General features: G+C 49.6%; 1 protein-coding gene across 8 annotated transcripts in view; it reads right to left on the bottom strand.

Moving 5' to 3' along the window:
* The window catches only part of OPCML (opioid binding protein/cell adhesion molecule like), an 823,390-nt gene that overhangs the window by 330,782 nt on the left and 475,436 nt on the right, over positions 1 to 17,172 (bottom strand). For 7 of the 8 annotated variants that reach the window (XM_044996760.1, XM_044996761.1, XM_044996762.1 and 4 more), the window contains one exon: positions 7,808 to 7,892. In XM_044996760.1, the coding sequence (XP_044852695.1) occupies positions 7,808 to 7,892 (85 nt within the window). Of the gene's footprint in view, positions 1 to 7,807; positions 8,564 to 17,172 lie in introns of those variants that run through there. The other variant, XM_044996767.1, reaches the window with a different exon arrangement.

Genomic DNA, 17,172 nt, shown 5'->3' with positions numbered 1-17,172 from the left:
CTTCTTCTATATGCAGCACTGCCCAGATGAGGAGAGGACTAGAAAGAAAACCTCAGTTCATCAGCCAGTCCAGACTAACAGCTGTACTCCTCTTCTGCGGGCATAACGCAGAGTGGGACAGCTACTGCAAAAAATTATTTCCCCCCCCCCATTTGTCCAAGTATTTAAACAAATTTATTTTCAGGGGACTCAATGCCCTTTTGTGTTTGCTTTCCTCACATATTCCAACCAACAAGTTGGCTGGGGGGAATGTTCATGCAATCAGCCAGTTTTAAGCAAATATTATTATAGTAGCATTACTCATGCACCAGAGCCCCGTTACGCTAGGTGCTGTATGAACGCAGAACCCAAAGATGGTCCTTGCCTCAAGGAGTTTACAGTCTACAGGAGAATATGAATGGAAAACAAATATACAATTAGTATTTGTGAGTATTGGCACTGGAGATCTAACCATTGAGAGTTATGGCTCATCCCACCAGGGAACAGAAAACACGAGATGTACATGTCCTATCAGATAAGCTTGAATGTCAAATATCCCACAACAAACTGCTCACAACAGACAAAGAATTATTGGCAGGAATTATTTGGTGAATCGTTTTGCATGAATAAAATTGGAGAAAAACGGCACTCCACCCACAGATAACTGGCAAAAGGGGTGCGGGGGAAAGAGGTAAAATTCACTGTATTAGTTATTCCTTATGAATTGTCTGCTTGACTATAGTATCTAGATTATCATTTAAAATAATACATGCGGCTGTTGTATGAGGTATCCTTACTTTAGGGTTGAGGGAAAACCTAATAAATTCAGGAAATGGAAAAAAAACTATCGAGATTCAAGCGACAAACTATGAAAGAAGGTAGTGGAACCAAGAAAGGCTTCGGAAGATGGAAATTGGAACAGCAAGGGTCCTGTTGGGTCTTGATTTCATTTTGTGGCGTTAACTCCTAAGCCTTTTCCAGAAACAAAGACTAGAGCTCTAGGAACTGTGCATATGTCCGGACAAACGGCAGCTATTACCATCTTCAATCCAGGGGAGTTTATTGTGCCTGCAGAAGATTTAGTGTATTCCACAGCAAAGGGATTACAAAAAAATTATTCTGAACCTCTGTAACTGAATATTGCTACTTCCAACTATTTCAGACGAATAACTCTCAAGTGTCAAGTGTTTGGAGCTGTGTGTGGATGCTGGCTTTTCACTAGAAAGAAATACAGGAACCTTGCTAGAACTTCAATCGTATTCCTCATAGAACAGCAAGCAACTCTCGCTCTTTCTTTTCTGTGAAGACAGAAGAGATCTGCTGCATTATGCAAAGCAGATTTTAAAGCAAAGACAGTTGTTCCAGTTTTCTGGTTGCAATTTCACTGTCTCCAGGTCTCCACTCACCCACTTCCTCCTCCTGTCTGCTGTATTCTACCCAGCCCCCTGGACAATGTTCAGACAAAGAGAGCGGGTCTGATCTGGTACCCAGGGCAGCCAGTGGGAAAGCACCCCTTGTCTTCGTGGTTCAGCATCAGGCCCAGAGATGGGGTGTTGGCAGAATCAGTGGCTAAGCTTTGTTGAGAAATATATTCCAAAGGCCTGATCTAAAGCCCATGCTGAATTCATTCGGGCCCAGATCCTCAAAGGTACTTAGGTGCCTAAATTGGGACCTAAAGTTCTTGCCATTTACTACAATAGATGTTGGATCAGATCCCGAGTGAATTAGAGCCATTGACTTCAGTGGGAAGTTTGCCCGAGTGTAAAATCAGAGCGTCTGATTCTAGAGTAAGGGTGGCAGAGCCTGGCCCGCAGTGAGGACTTTGGGATTTTGCCCACAGTGTGTAAAACTCTTTAGCATCTGTCAGGAGCTATAGAAACATTAGACATTCCTCTCATTGCTACCTCTCGCGCTTCCTCCCCTAACACTAGAGATGGCACCTAGCTGCAAAGCGTGAATGAGAATTTCAAACACGCCAACGTGCATGAGTCCAGGGGGCTGGGTTCGGGCAGTACCCTAGCAGCTGCAGTTCTGTAATAGCACTTGTCTCGATGCAACAGGTTGGCACAGAGGGGAACTCTCCTTCACCCCCATGCCCTTTCTCCAACACCCAGACAATGGCTCTGATATTACAGTTAAATTAGTGGGCACTGTAATTATACCTATCAGGAACAGATAAGACAAGTTAAATACCAGCTACCTAGGGGGAAATTATTATGCCAACTAGGAGGATCCAAATGCCAGAACCCATGGCTGTAATTTCACTACCTCGCCAATTACAGCTCCTACATGCAGGGAGCTCTACCTTGGAAATGGCAGGTATATATTTAGCTGCTTTGGGAAACTTTTGGGGGGAGTAAGGAGGGCAGTGACAGAGCAGGGCCTCGTTAATCTGGCCTGCACTAATCCCCATGCACACTTTCTTTGCCTTTATAAATGGGCTATTATTTCTTAACTACAGATTAACCTATAAAGCCTTGAAAATTCTGCTATTGCTTTATCTCTTGATGTGATGAGACTTGACCCAGCTCAGTTAGATGGGACTTCTGAAGTAGCACCACGGCAGGACCTACGTTTCTGTGTGGTCTGGGTGTGGTCAGAGTGCATGTCATTACGTTGGAGGGAACTTCTTTGTCACTAAGGGCTGCCAAAAGCAGAGCGGGGACGGAAAGGACTGCTCAAGTCAATAAGCTAGATAAAATGCCATTATTGTGGTAAATGTTCAAGTAAAATAAGAATGGGAATCTACCGTAAACCACACTGCATTGCTTATCTTGCCAGCAAACCAGCCTTTTACAACAGACACCAGTACAGGTCAATCGGTATTTGGATGGGATAACTCCAGGGAGTACCTGGGTACTACCGGTAGAAATGTTGATAAGTCAGTAGGTGGCACTCGCTCCAGCATGGGGCTGGGATACACAGTGTGACTGGAAATGGGGTTTCAGATGAGATGTACAACTGCGGCCCTAAGCACATGGTTATTCAAGATTCCACCAGGGCTGCCCGGGGGGGGGGAGCAAGTGGGGCAATTTGCCCCAGGCCCTGGGCCCCACAGGGGTCCCCACGAGAATATAGTATTCTATAGTATTGCAACTTTTTTTTACGGAAGGGGCCCCCGAAATTGCTTTGTCCCAGGAATCCTCTGGGTGGCCCTGGATTCCACAGCACTTTCCACAAGAACGAGAACATTGACCTTTGCATCTTGACCAAATTCCAACTAGATAATGAAATTCTTACTTTTCGTTGCAAGCAGATTTGTGTGTTTTCCTTTCCTGTTCTAACTGCTATGTAGTGATCATTTCTGTGGGCTACTAAACATCTACTGTGCTTCACACCAGAAGTGGCTGCATTTCAGCAGTTGGTAACACGTTGGCTGTTTGTTTGATTTTATCCACAGTGTATAGACTGACTGCAAACCACTTGGAGTTTCTTTGAGATGCAAAGTGTGTAAATGTACTAAGGGAATTGTTTGTTCTTAAAACAAAACAGCAAGTTATCCATTAAAATATGAGAATGGTTTTAGGGCAGTGATCTAAAGTGACACTGGAAGCTGCCAGTTGAGGGAGCCATAGATTATGCTAGGGATCTCTAGGGAAAAAAAGCAGAGAGCGATTCAGGAGCAGCTCAGACCCAGGAGAGCACTAAGCTATTGCTTGTCTGTATGGAATCTTCATTCCCCCTCCCCCCCAGAAAAGCCAAAAGTCCTGCTCTCCATTGTAGATCTCATTTCTTCTATTAAGGTGGTCGCTTTTTCAGCACTGTATGCATTTAAAGGACTGATACAGAGTGGTGATGAGCTTCCATAAGTCCATTAAAGCCAACAGGGAGTTGCAGGTGCTCTGCACCTCTCAGCATCAGGCCCTTCTACATTATCATTTTAAAAGGGACCTTCTGGGTGAAAACTAAAAAGTGCATTTTCAGGGTTTACAGGAATAAATGAGCTTGCATCTCTGGACCCTGGTTTGTGAAAGTGCTGGAAGGCCCTACAAGTCCTCTTGTTACTGGAAAAAGAAACCTCTAACTTCTCTTTTAAAGCATCAGTCTCCTAACCGGATAGCTGTCAATGCAACCTCCCTCCACAACTGGGTGTGGACTCTGCATCTCATGCCAGGATCAGATCAGAGACTGTGCATGCCGGAGGCCTAATGCAAGCTGTCATCAATGCATAATGCAGTGAGTCTTGGAAGTCTGTTTTAAGAGTGTCACTGCTTTCCTGTCCCATGGGGGAAGGACATTCTCAAATCTGTATTGCATGCATCCCACTGCACTGTCTTCTGGGATACTGCAGCCTGTTGCACGGTGAAGCCACAAATCAATGTCAGATGCATCCCAATGTACCCTCTCCCTGAAACTGCAAAGCAGTATCACATGCATCCCCGCTACCCTGTCTCCTGCAAGATATTGCGGTCTGCTGTACAGGGCTGTTGCGAATCAGCACCAGCTGCATCCTTGATATATCATCTCCCGCAGGATATTGCAGCCTGCTCAGTGCTGATGCAAATCATTTCCCACTACATCCCTGATACACCATAACCCTGCAAAATGCCGTAGCCCGCTGCTCGGCTGCCGGGGCCACATCTCAGGTAAGGACAAACGCCATGCCACATTATCTGAGGGAAGTGGAAGGTTCACTTTAAAGATGAATTGCACATGTCTGTCTCAGATAGTCGGATTGAGCTGCAACAGCTGCTTTCAGCAATGAAGGCCCTGGCAGTCGAGGAGTGTTCCTACGGTTAGTGGAGTTCTCCCGTGTGATGGCAATAACCCAGCTCCAGAGAGAGCTAAGGCTGTGCTTTTCAACACACGTACTGATCATTCTGCGCAGTGGAGCCCCTGGGAAGGGAAGTGGCACCATGGTGGAGCACAGCAGGGAAGCTGGTGCCCTGGCTTTGATAGCCTCCCAGGGCCTCCATTAGACAAACCATTCCCTGAGAGGTCCAGGCTGCGATGGGCTAGCATAGACACTGCGGGCGCTCCGCATTAGGGGGTCCTGAATCTTCATTAGCTCACTGAGCAGCTAATTGTCTTCTAGGGGCTGGCAGCCAGGCGGCAGGGAAAAAATTCAAAAGGGAGCCTGGCAAGGCCAGCTGGAAGTGGGGCTGGCAGGAGGTACCAGCAGAGCCTGGCAAGCAGTTATCATGGAAAGGCACGAGGAGAGCTGCACACAATTCCTGTGGCTGGGCTCCCAGCGATGCCACCACCAAAGCAAGTGCAAGGGGCTGACGGGGGAGTGGCTCACTGCAAGGAGAGTGGCTGGGGATGAAAGGATGGAAAGGGCAGAGTGTGGAAATGGGGAAAGTGGAGAAGAGGCACAGGGTGATGAGGAGACAGGGGATAAAGAAGGGGAGGTTGAAGAGACGGAGAGACAGATGGTAAAAAAAAAAAAAGAAAAGATGAAAGGAGAGAGAGAGACTGATAAAGGCTGAAAAGCCCAACAGCTATGGGGCTGGATTCTTCCCAACCGTTCCCGTTCCCAAGGCCAGCCGCCGCAAGCGCCAGCCTCACAGCAGGCAACCAGGCCAGAGCCTCAAAAAATAGATCAAAGTTGGCCCTCTGCTGGTGGAAATCAGAGAGTGCATCAGAGACAGCATCAGATCAAATGTATCCCTAAAATTTAAGCTATTAGACCAAGAGGCATGTTCCCAGTGGTTTAAAACCAAGAACCCTAAAAGAAAATGGCTTTATATTTTGCACATACGATCTTCTCTCCCTGTTAGATTTGCAGCCTTAACAGCACAGCACTTTGCTAGGGCATGAGAACCTGAAAGTTTACTAACTAGTCTGCCTCCGTTTTCCAGGCTGGGAGAAATTCAGAAAACCACCAAGCAGCATCCAGGGTGAAAGAACAATGAGATTTTTAACCAGCTTAGGTTAATTATCTCAGAGGCTGTATTATTGGGAGCAAAACGGAAATTGTGCCTTTGGCTTTTTAACCTGCGTCCCTTTAATCACAAGTTGTAAACCACCCCGGCTTGGGCTGGGCAGACCTCAGGGAGAATCTGACCCTGAAGAGGATAGAGCACAGAGGGGAGCTGTGGTGGGAGGGGGGCCCTCTGCCTGGCCTGCAGAAAGTGTGTTTATTTCAGAGCCAGAGGGTTAAGCACTGGAGTCCTGAGTCCTAACCCCAATTCCCCTATGTATGACGGGGTGGGTGGCACTTTGCCTCTGGATTTCTGTTCTGTTTGCTCTTTCTTCTCACAAGAGTATGTGTGGGCTCATTAGCTAATTTTGGGAATGAGCTTTGGAAAGGGGCAGCGGTGTTGCGGGTCCTGTTTTAACAAGGCCACTGTCTGAACGGCAGGGTGCGATTTGTCCATCTCCCTCCGGGAGCCCCTCTGCCCATGAAGCAGGGAGATGACAGACCAGGAAGCGGGTAGGTAAATGGGGCAAAGCCCCCATTAAAAGGGCAGGGCTTATCAGTCACTCTTCTCAGAATTCAGCATCCTTTTGGTAGTGACCCCCCCCACCATGGGGCACCAGCAGGGATAGAACCCAGGCCCTTCAGCACCTCTGCTGCCTGAACTTAAAGGAGGACATGCCAGCTGGTAATCATAGTAGGCTCTTATCCCCTATGTGGGTCAGCTGCTAGATGACACACTTAGCCTGCATGTTGCTCCCCCTTGTGCCAGTTTGGGAGGAAGAACTGCTTACTGCAGCCCTGCCGTTCTGGGTGTATGGAAGGAAGCAGGCAGGCTAGTGTGGTGGAACGGTATCACAGACTATTTGGCATTCAAGACAGGGCAGGAGAATGCAAAGTTCTCAGGACCTGTTTGTTTAAGATCCATACACAAAATCCACACCCCACCACGGACACTTCATGCCACACAGATGACCGGAAAAACACTGGACCTGTCTATCTGACCACAAGCAGCACAGTCAGCATCTACTGAACTGGCTGTCTCTGCTGTGCCAAAACCATGCGCCCACAGCACACTGGGCACACCTGTAAATCGCCGAGGAAAGGGAAAGGGACGTTCTGCTGTACTGCCTCATGTAGAAGCGGCCCATCTGTATATAAGTTGCCTGCATTTCTTTTGCAGCAAACAGTGTAAGGTAAAACATCCATCAGAATTCATAAGATGCACCCCCGGAGTAAAAGATTGATTTGATATTAACAGATGTGTGCAGAGAATATAAAGTGATCAAGGCAAAATACTGACATCTCCGGAGGCATCACAGCCCTGGAAACCGGTTAGAAATGCAAACTGACATAGATACACAGGCAATACAGAACCCTGATACTCACCCCACCTCTCCTCCCACACACATACACACAACTTTAGGAAGAGAACTGGAGTGCCAGCCAGCGCAAGCTCACTGTCTGCCACCTAAACCCAATTGCCAGCTCACTGTCTGGCACCAGCGTTCTCCTGCCAGCTCCACCGTGACACCGCCAACACGCCACCCAGCACCCACGTTTCACTGCAACCCCCGCATCTGGCACCCACGCCCCAGTGCTGAAGAAACAACAGAACGTACCCTCTTCGTTCCTTTAGACGCCCTGGCACTCTATGCAGAGACACCCCCATTACCATGTCAGCAACCCCCATGCCACTCCCAACTCCGGAGCCCCTGACTCAGCATTGCACGTTCTTCCCTGACTCGGGGGTCTCACCCCACCCCACTCACGACAAACCCTCTCAACCTGTTTTTACAGGAGAAACAGTCAGAGCCAAGGCTAAACCCTGTTGCAATGTGGCATCGAAGCCCTGGCTCCGCAGGCTGGTTCCACTTCTACATGGCCCCTCCTGGCATGCCCCTGGGGCCGGAGCACCCACCGAGCAAGACCCCTGTAGATACCCAGAGGGAAAGCAGCTGCTCCTACCTGAGGGTGGCGCTCTCCCCTTGTCTGACGGTCACGTTGTCCATAGCTTTGGGGAAGGTGGCATCTCCGCTGCGCACGGGCACTCCTGCGGGCACAAGGAAGAGCAGCCTGAGACAGAGGACGACGAGGCACCTCCAGGGCACGGCTAAGCCCCCGCCGACCCCCATCCTGGGCAGCGGGGACTTTCCAACAGGCCAGCAACACCCCCGACAAGGCAGCCAGGAGGAACCGGGGCGCGGGGGGAAGAGGCACACGGGGCGGGAGCGCAGGGCAGGCACGGAGCTCCTCGGAGATTAGCAGCGCCCCTGGCAATCCAGCCTCAGAGACCCGAGCGTCCGGAGGGAGCCCCCAGTGTTCCTCGGGCGAGGGAGGAGGAAGGGGGCAGGGTGGGGGGCGGAGGAAGAGGAGGAGGGAAGGTGCCGAGCGAGAGATGAAGGTCACGGATCTCTCTCTGCTCCAGACGCCACTTTAAGATTCAGCCGGGCACGCGCTGCGGAGATCGGGCATCAAAAGTTTATAACCCAAGGAGGACGCGTGAGGCTCTCTGGCAAGAGCGGGGGGGCGGCTGTCAAAACCGGGCTGGCCCCGGGCCGGGGGGCAGGAGCGGGCCCGGGGGTGGGGGAAGGAAAGGGAGGAGGAGAAGGAAAAATAAAGAAAAGCCACAAAAAAAATTTGCTTCTGTCGCAAGATCAAAACTTCCCTGCGGAGCAGAGGACTCTGCTGGCAGCGGCTCTCCCGCAGCGCAAGGCGAAGCCAGCCTGGCGCGCTCCAGCCGCCCGGGCTCGGCTCGGCTCGGCTCGGCTCTCCGGCGGGCGCAGGGAAGGAGCCCGGCTCGGCTCGGCTCGGCTCAGCGCGGGCAGGGCGCGGCGGCCGGCGGGAGGCGCGAGGCGCGCAGCAGAGGCGCGCAGGAGCCGGCGGCTGCCCCCACTTTCAGCAGCCCAGCTGCGCGCTGCCTCCCGGCCGGGAGCATCGCCTCGGAGCTCGCCCGCCCGGGCGCTGCCTTCCCGGGGTTGTCATGGCAGCGCCTCCATCACTGACCAGCGCCCGGGCTCCGGCCCCGCCGCACTGAGCAACGCGGAGCCGCTGCGGGGCTCTCCCACTTTAACCCTGCCCGCGCCGGGCTGCCCACTGCGGTGCAAGCGCGAGGAGCCGGGCTTGCTCTGGGCTCCCGCAGAGGCGGCATCACCGAGCCAGGGGACCACCAGCCTCTTCCACCCCCGTTAACCATCGCAGCGCCAGGCATAGCAGCGTGGAGGGGGGGGGGGAAGAGAGAGAGAGAGTGTGTGTGTGTGTGTAATTAAACCATTCCTGCAGCTGCAGCAGGGACCCCTCTGAGAAGCATAAATCTCCCACCCTGCAGGCATCAGCGCTGGCTGCTGGGTTTACAGTAGGGCACCACACAACGATGAGACCCTCGCTGTCCCCGCTCATACATAAGTCACCCCAGCTTAGGCAGCTGGTGCACTGGGACCACCGCCCATCATGTATTGTCTCCTGGTTTCCTTGTGCTCTGTCCGGATCCGTCTGTTGTCTCTAGTTTTATAGTTTGGTTGCACAGGGACCGGCTTTTCTTTCTGTTTGTACAGCGCCTAGCACCCTGGGGTCCTGGTCCATGTCTGAAGCTGCTCGGTGCAACCACAAGACAAATACATAATAGCCCACTAACAAGGACTTGCTCAGCTTCTCCCACACCCCCAGTTTCTCCTGCTTCCTCCCTCTCCATGCCCCCAGGTGGCCTCCAGCACCCCTCACGCATACCCTGCCCGTGCCCAAAGCACCGCATTTCCTCTCTGCCCAACTCTGGGCATACAGCCCCCAGCCCTGGCCTCACCTACCCCACACACATGGTGCACCTGAATGCAGATCCGCCCTGGCCCCACCTGTCATCTAAGCACAGGGCTCCCCTTGCCCTGCCTTCCCCATCCAAGCAAGTTCTTCCCTTTGTGTGCTGCCAGGCACTGACCCAAAGGTCAGTGCACAAGGAGATGCTCAGGGCTTTTCATCCACCCCTCATGGCCCAGTGCCCTCTGCCATTATCATCAACAGGCCCATGCCAAGGATCACCCAGCCTGCACACGGGGCTCAGAGGGCCCCCTGCATGGCACCTGTTCCACAATGCCCGAGTCAGGGTGGGCATTTCCTGGTAGCTCAGGAAGCAGCTCAGATGCCCTACCAACAGGCTGCTGACCAGGTGATGTTTTAATTGCCTGCCTGCAAAATTAACCCCTGCGGAGCAGACTCGCCAGTGGCAAGCTCTCTGTTAACACCCTTTAGATTTCTCTCTCTGATGGAACCCGCTGGGTCAGCGATCAGATGGAGCATCTGAGGATGTGTTACCTACTCTACAAGATGGGGGGTGTACTCTATGCGGGGTGATATGGCCAGTGAAGGGAGTTCTAGCTGCTTTACCATGCCTCCATGTGCCTTCCCTAGACTGGGGGTGTGACAGGAATGAGTCAAGTTCCAAATGTGGTGGTTACAATTTCCTGACTATGGCTAGAGACTTGGGAGCTTTTAGAGTCCTTAAAGGTCCCCTCAAGTCTGGGGGGTGGGGAGGGGCGGGTGCTAAGGTTTGAGGAGCTTTGAAATGGAAAGGATCCTAGCAGTGTGTGTACATGTAAGAGGGGATCCCTGGCGTTGCTCAGGTCTTTTGGAATAATCAGGCCAGCCAGATCAATTTCTATCATGCATTGAAATGTCACGACCCTAAAGACACAGCACTAGCCAAGAGCCTAATGCTGCAGGGACTCTCATTGGCTCAAGGCAAGAGGTATGGCTGAGACATGCTGACTACTTCATATGGATAAGTAGGGCAGCCAGGCCTGATGAAACTGGGCAGAGGCTGGGCTTTCCATCCAAAGGTGGCATAGCTCTTAAAAAAAAAGTTTGCTTTACCCCAAACATTCAAGTTGGCTGGTCCACTTAAGCAGGGTCAATGATGGCTCAAGGTAACTGAGAGACTGGCCTGCTGCCCCTGCTAGATCACCCCAGGCATCGATACAGGGGAAATGCATATGGAGCTGCTGAGAGGAAGTAATAAACCACAAACCATCTGCACCTTGGCCCTACGTACGGAGATCAAGTCCATCAAGCACGTACCAGCGCAAGGACTGGGTTGACTGGAGTGATTGCTGCTGCAGGGGCTTTCCGGTCTGGTGGGTAAATTGGTGTTTACCCCTTGGGATAGGAAGCTGTTGACACACAGTGCATGTTTCTGAAATAACGCTGAAATGAGTGTAATGCATACAAGGGGAAGATTGAACTGAGATCCTGCCTCAGTGCATATCTACCTTCCAAAGGCTGAGCCAGCCTCCAGAGATAAGAATACGCATGACTGGATGGATAGCCACAGACAGGGGGGATGGATAGATAGACAGACAGATAACTCCCTGCTATCTATAGCTGGGCATATGTGTGAGAGACGGGGGAGGAGAGAGAGAGAGAATGTTATACATATTTATGTAACAAAAACCTGCCTAACTGGGTATTTACCCAATGGAGTGGAACGACTGTGAAGGAGACTGTGCAGCTTATTCGCCTAAACCAGACTCCCTCCAGGGGCTGTTTTGGACACAGAAGAGCAGGAAGCACAAGCAGATTAAATGTGGAATGGTGGATCCATGTGATATTAGAGTTGGGGGTTGAGCCAAGTGATTGAGGGGAGATAAAAAGTTGCCCTAACCTCTATTCCTTTCCAAACGTGCAGAGTTTAGACAAGATAACCTTTCCCCACTCTAGCTAATCAACCTTCACTGCCTTTCTGCCCCACTAACCTCCACACACCTCCTACCATCCTTCACATTTCCAGCTGCCATGTTATGCCCCAGAGGTGGCTGCATTTCAGTGGTGGGTGACACAGTCACTGTAATTTTTCTGGCATACATTTGAATCACACTTCTAATGCATTTGGGACCCACAATATAATTAATAATGAGTGAACATGCTGGTCTCAATAGAAAGGAGTAGGAATGGGGAGGGAAGACAGAGAACTTTGCAAAAGAGTGGGTGGGTGGGTTTGTGCTAAGGGGACAAAATTTGGATCTGAATTTGATGGCTGGGGTTGACGGGAAGTGGAGCTTTGGGTCCACCATTATAAAAGGAAAATGAGAGGAAGGGGGGCTTGTTATTAAGACACTGGCTTGGGTCTCAGGAAACTCAAGTTCAATTCCCAGCTCTGCCACAGAGTTCCTGTGTGATCTTGGGCCAGATTTGGAAAGGTATTTAGGTGCCTAACTCCCACAGAAATGAATGGGGGAGTTAGGCTCCTAAATAACTTTTAACTCCTAAATAACTTAGTCTCTGTATGCCTCAGTTCCCTGTCAGAAAAATGGGGATAATACTGCTCTCTCTCCTGCCCTTTGTCTGTCTAGTCTATTTAGGCTGCAAGTTCTTTTCTGCAGAGATTGCTTCTTACTATGTGTATGTACAGCACCCAGCACAATTGGGCCCTGAGCTTAGGTGGGCCTGCTAAGAATAATAACAATTGTTATGAAGATGGGGCCATCTGCAAACTCCAGACCTGGATTTCAAACACCCCCAGCCCATGTGGGTGCCCAGCTCCATGGCTTTGCGTCAGACCAATCTCTAATAAAATCACAGAACCGAGAAGTACTTGGATCTCAGCATGATCTCCTGGGGGCACCCAGGGTTCAGCAGTGGTGGACTGTCACTCGTGAGGGTAACAAGCTCTGATCGGCTCTCAGCACACAACAGGCTCAGAAAGAAACTGAGCTTGTGAGGACGAGTCTCTTCTCCCCACCCCACTCTTTCCTTCCTTCTGATTGTCAATCTCAGGTTTTATTAGTGGCGGAGGTTGGCCACAATCGCCCTTGGAGATTTCTCCCTCCTTGCTCTAATCAGCAGCTTGCAAAGGTCAGGAGTACAGGCCTGGAAGTAATTAGTGAGGGATGGGAAGACTGGAGGCTGAGGAGTGAGTCAGGCAATGGGGCCAGAAGCTCACGGTGAGCAGCCAGCAAGACCCCTGGGAATGAAGGACCGAAGTGTTTGATCAGCTTGTTCTCCAACCTTGCTGCTGCTACTGGATTTTCGCTCCGTCTCCCCAGAGCTATAGGAAGCTGCAGTCAGAGAGGCAGAGGCAGCTAGCATCCCTTCCAGCTCCAAGCCAGAGACCCAGCCACGCTCTTCTTTCCTCCCCCTCGGCTCGGGGAGAATTTAAGAAAACCCTGACAGAGTCTATTAGTATGGATCCCTACATTCCTGTTGAAAGGCACTCGCCAACTCGGCGTTGTCTGTGTTACCCAGCATGCTAGCGCTCCAGATTCCAACAAGACCTGGCTCTAAGGCCCTGCCCGCAGTTCACTCGAGACTCCACTAACAAGCAAGATGTTTATCCACGGTGCTGGCTAACAGCCTTCCAGGATACTGCCTCTGATCAGCATGCATGGGGAAGGGTTTCTGGGCTGAGGAGCCATGTTTCGGTGCTAGCAAAACCATGCAGCAGCATAAGGTCCCATCTGAACCATCCATCCTACATGTTGCTATTTGTGTTCCAGTAGCACAGAGAGGCTCTAAGCAAGACCGGAGCCATGTTGTAGGATTGTACTAAGCACAAAGAAAGAGGCGGCTTCTACCCGAAAGAGGTTGCAATTTAAGTACACAGTAGAAAATATAATTTGCCCCTTTCACAGGACGGAGAGCGATATTGGGCCAGATCCAGCCCTAAGTGATCTAGCCAAGGGAGTCCATGGTAGAGCCAGGTGTTGAACCAACGTCTTTGGTAGGACCACAAGGCTATCCTTTCCCTCTGCAACACAGTTAATGCACAGATTGGTCGTGCAGCAGAGGGGTGACCAAACAATGTTTAAAAACTGTTTCCGATCGGTCCCTTAAGAAAATGATCAGTCAGTTTTTTGGACCATCTATAGAATTTAATAGAAAAATTATATCCCTGCCATAGAATTCTATAGAATGGATACAAACCTTTATTTTTAAAGCTACAGAAAGCTTAGAATTCTCTATTACCTTCTTCGGTCTATAGTAATTCCTGTAGAACCCAATTGGTTGAATCCCAATCAAATTCAACAGGACTCTTCCATAAGAGATACAGTTTTGTTTTAGCCTAGCCAAACAGCTACCGGGTTGTTAATGAGTTCCCCTAACAGTTAGGATGTTCAGAGAAGAGGGGAAACACACAATGGATTTATTTTATTACATGGTTTTGCTAGCCTGATTGATAAGGAAAACACCACGTCCACATGGGTGAAGGGGAAACAGTATTAAAACATGGCTCTGGCATGGTCACTCACAGCTGTAGGATCTAGAAGCCCATAAAGTTGGGGAAAAGGAGATCACAAAACAGCAGGGAGGAATAGAACATAGCGGGTGAGATGGATAAAAACGTGCTGCGCATCACAAGATGGACCTTCAAGTCATATCTGTCCTGGAGAAAGGGAGGGTCTTTTGGTTTGTTGTTTAATTAAACAAGAACTCCATGTTCCTCAATGGAATTCAACCCAGGGGGCTGATGGGACCTGAATTTCCCCAGGACAAGTTGATTAGTGATTTCCAGGGTCTCAACTTTTGCGTGCCCTGGTTGAGAGGCACCTGCTTGGTGGAGGGAAGGTGCACAATGGTTTTTGGGCCCCCTCCTACTCCTCCCTTTTTACCAGTCCTAGCCACGTAACTCTCAGAGACAACACGGTATTCATTACAACGGTCAGCTTTCGTTTAGAGAAATGTTACACAGCCACCTAATCACGGAGCGCTCTATTTAGCAGGGTGTTACCATCTGACGGAGTGAGCATCTTTACATTAGCCCTGACGTGTTGTTTTCAGTGGAAAATGAGGCCCCTTTAAGATAGCTCATAATCACTAGTCCCCCTTTTGAAAACCTGGCCGAAGTATCTGGCCCACATGCATATAGTATGTACCTGGCACGTGTCTATACCTACACTGTATTGGTAGATGCAGATGGTGTCTGTATTTATCAGATCTTTAAACTAGTTTCTGTGCCATTCTCTCCTCTTCCCCGTCTTCTCTCCCTCCTCCTCTCCATCTGTCCCTAGCCCCTTTTTCTCTCCACTTTCTCGTCTCTCGCACATTTTCAGCTGCTATTTTTTACCCAATACATTTGTGAATTAATTCCAACCCTTTCTCTCCCTCATCCCTGTTTGCCTAACTACTCCCTGTTGCTGTCAACTCTTCTTATTTAGTTCAGAGACTGCAGTGCATCCGGCTCTTGACCTCTGTATTAGGACTACCAATAAGGTAGTTGTGGACATCTGAGGCTTGGGAACTGGACAGACCACCAAAAGTGTCCCCCATCGGTCATCAGAGAGAGAATAAAAACTTTCAGTTGTCACCAGCATAGACCGGATTTGAACTAGTGGTCTAGAGGAGAAAGTCTGTCTTTCCTCTATCATGGAACCAATCAGTGCCTCAGAGAACACTGGAGGATTGTTTGCCTTCCTCTTGCCTTCTTCCTATTAGGTGCTGGCCAGTGTCAGACACCAAAGTAATTGGACTGTGTTGCCACTGTTTCCAGCCATGCCCTTGGGTAAGTCACTTAACCCCTCTGTGCCTCAATTTTCCCCACCTTCAAAATGGGGTTAATAATACTGTAATCAACTAGCTAGCGTGTATGTGCATCTCTGCCTCTGCTGGATAAAACCAGCTCTGTACCGTTGACAACTAATTGAGATGCATTTGTAGCCCCAGACCAAGAGATTGAGTCTTTACAAATGTGGGGTGGGGGAGGGGTGTATCTAAGTTCTGGCTCTGCTGTTGCCATGGTGACCATTAAGTCCTAGATGCTGCAATAGTTGCCCGTCTCTGAGTGCTTTGAGATCTGTGAATGAAGGGTGCAATGTAACTACAAAATATTACTATTGTGTTGCAAGTGTGGGCTTGGACGGTGACATCCCTGCAAGACAAATCAGAGACAGAAGCTGAGTGGGAGAAGGAAAAAGCCTTGATTAGAACAAAAAAAAAAAAGAGCCTTTAAGAACCACAAAGGGAACAGCGAAAAATACCAGCCAAGTACATTGCTTCCTCTGTAAAAGTTCTTTCCAGAGTGAAAGTCTCTCTAAAGCTGTTCACACTTAGCTGGATTTACTGCTGCCTGGTATATTCCACATTAACAGCTCACCTCAGTAAAAAATGTTCCCCTCGGTTCTTTTCTTGGCCGGCCCTTCTGAAAATTAAGACTGTCAGATTTGGCCTCTTGAGGATCTATTAGGCAAAATTTACGTACTCTACCTAATTTCTTAGTTGTTTTATCTTTTTATATTTGCACTAAATCAAGATCTCTCTGCAACCTCAGCTTTTATTTTCTGTATGTCTGCATTTAATGTATTTTACTGTCCAAATTTTAGTAAAAACGACCGGGGTTATTGTCAGAAAATGTAATCTCCTCTTCAATTGGGTAACATTCCTTCGATTGGCCCTGCAGACACAGCTCTGGTGGAAGGAAAAAAGAGGAAGTATCTTGCACTGTTCTACAGCAGTCCCTACTGGCCAACATTACATTAAAAGTTACATTTACACCAGATGCCGAATGTAGTTATTTTTGAGATTGGGCTCCAGTGTGACGGGTGATGTACATAGTTTAGGCTAGAAGGAACCACCAGATCGCCTAGTCTGATCTCCTCTATGTCACAGACCACCAACACCTGCACACCAAACCTGACAACCAAAATTAGACAACACTACAACGCACAGGAAACTCATTTATTACATGTCATGGGGAGAGAACAGGAGGAACTGACGTGCATCAAATCCGGAGGCCTCTGCAATGGTAGGGAACTGATTAAGTGACCCACACAGGCACTTCACTTTATTTACACAGACATACGCACATTTTGGAGGCCCCAGTACAACTGTCTCCCACTTCTCATCCATAGCCTTTCAGCCCATGCCGCAGAGGAAGGCCAAAACAAAAACAAACCCCCAAGGTCACTTCCAATCTAACCAATACATACACCTAGTAAAACATAGTCCCTGCCCCAAAGATCTTATAACTAGATAGACATGACAGACAACGGGGTGGAGAAAGGAAATATTTTCTCCATTTTAGAGACAGACAGAGGCACAGACAGACCAAGGGATTTATCCCAAGGCAGGCAGGGAGCCTGTGACGGATTCAGGAACTAAATACAGCTCTAAATACTAGTCCAGTGCCTTGACCCCAAGACCCCCTTTCTTTTCTTTCAAAGGGTCCGTAACAGGCATCAAAGTCCTACCTTTGATCACAATGGCCCTGTAGTACCTATAGCCACGATTCAACAAAGTACTTAAGCTTTATACCTAAGTCCTGACTCCCTGGGTTCTCTCCCCAGCTGCTATTCTTTATGCCGATTCTGTTTGGGTGACTTTTTTCTCATTACATTGATGCTCACTGCTGCACG

This window comes from Mauremys mutica, chromosome 22, assembly GCF_020497125.1.
Source record: "Mauremys mutica isolate MM-2020 ecotype Southern chromosome 22, ASM2049712v1, whole genome shotgun sequence".
In the NCBI taxonomy this organism is placed as follows: domain Eukaryota; kingdom Metazoa; phylum Chordata; order Testudines; family Geoemydidae; genus Mauremys; species Mauremys mutica.
This window is presented reverse-complemented; position numbering and strand designations above follow the sequence as displayed.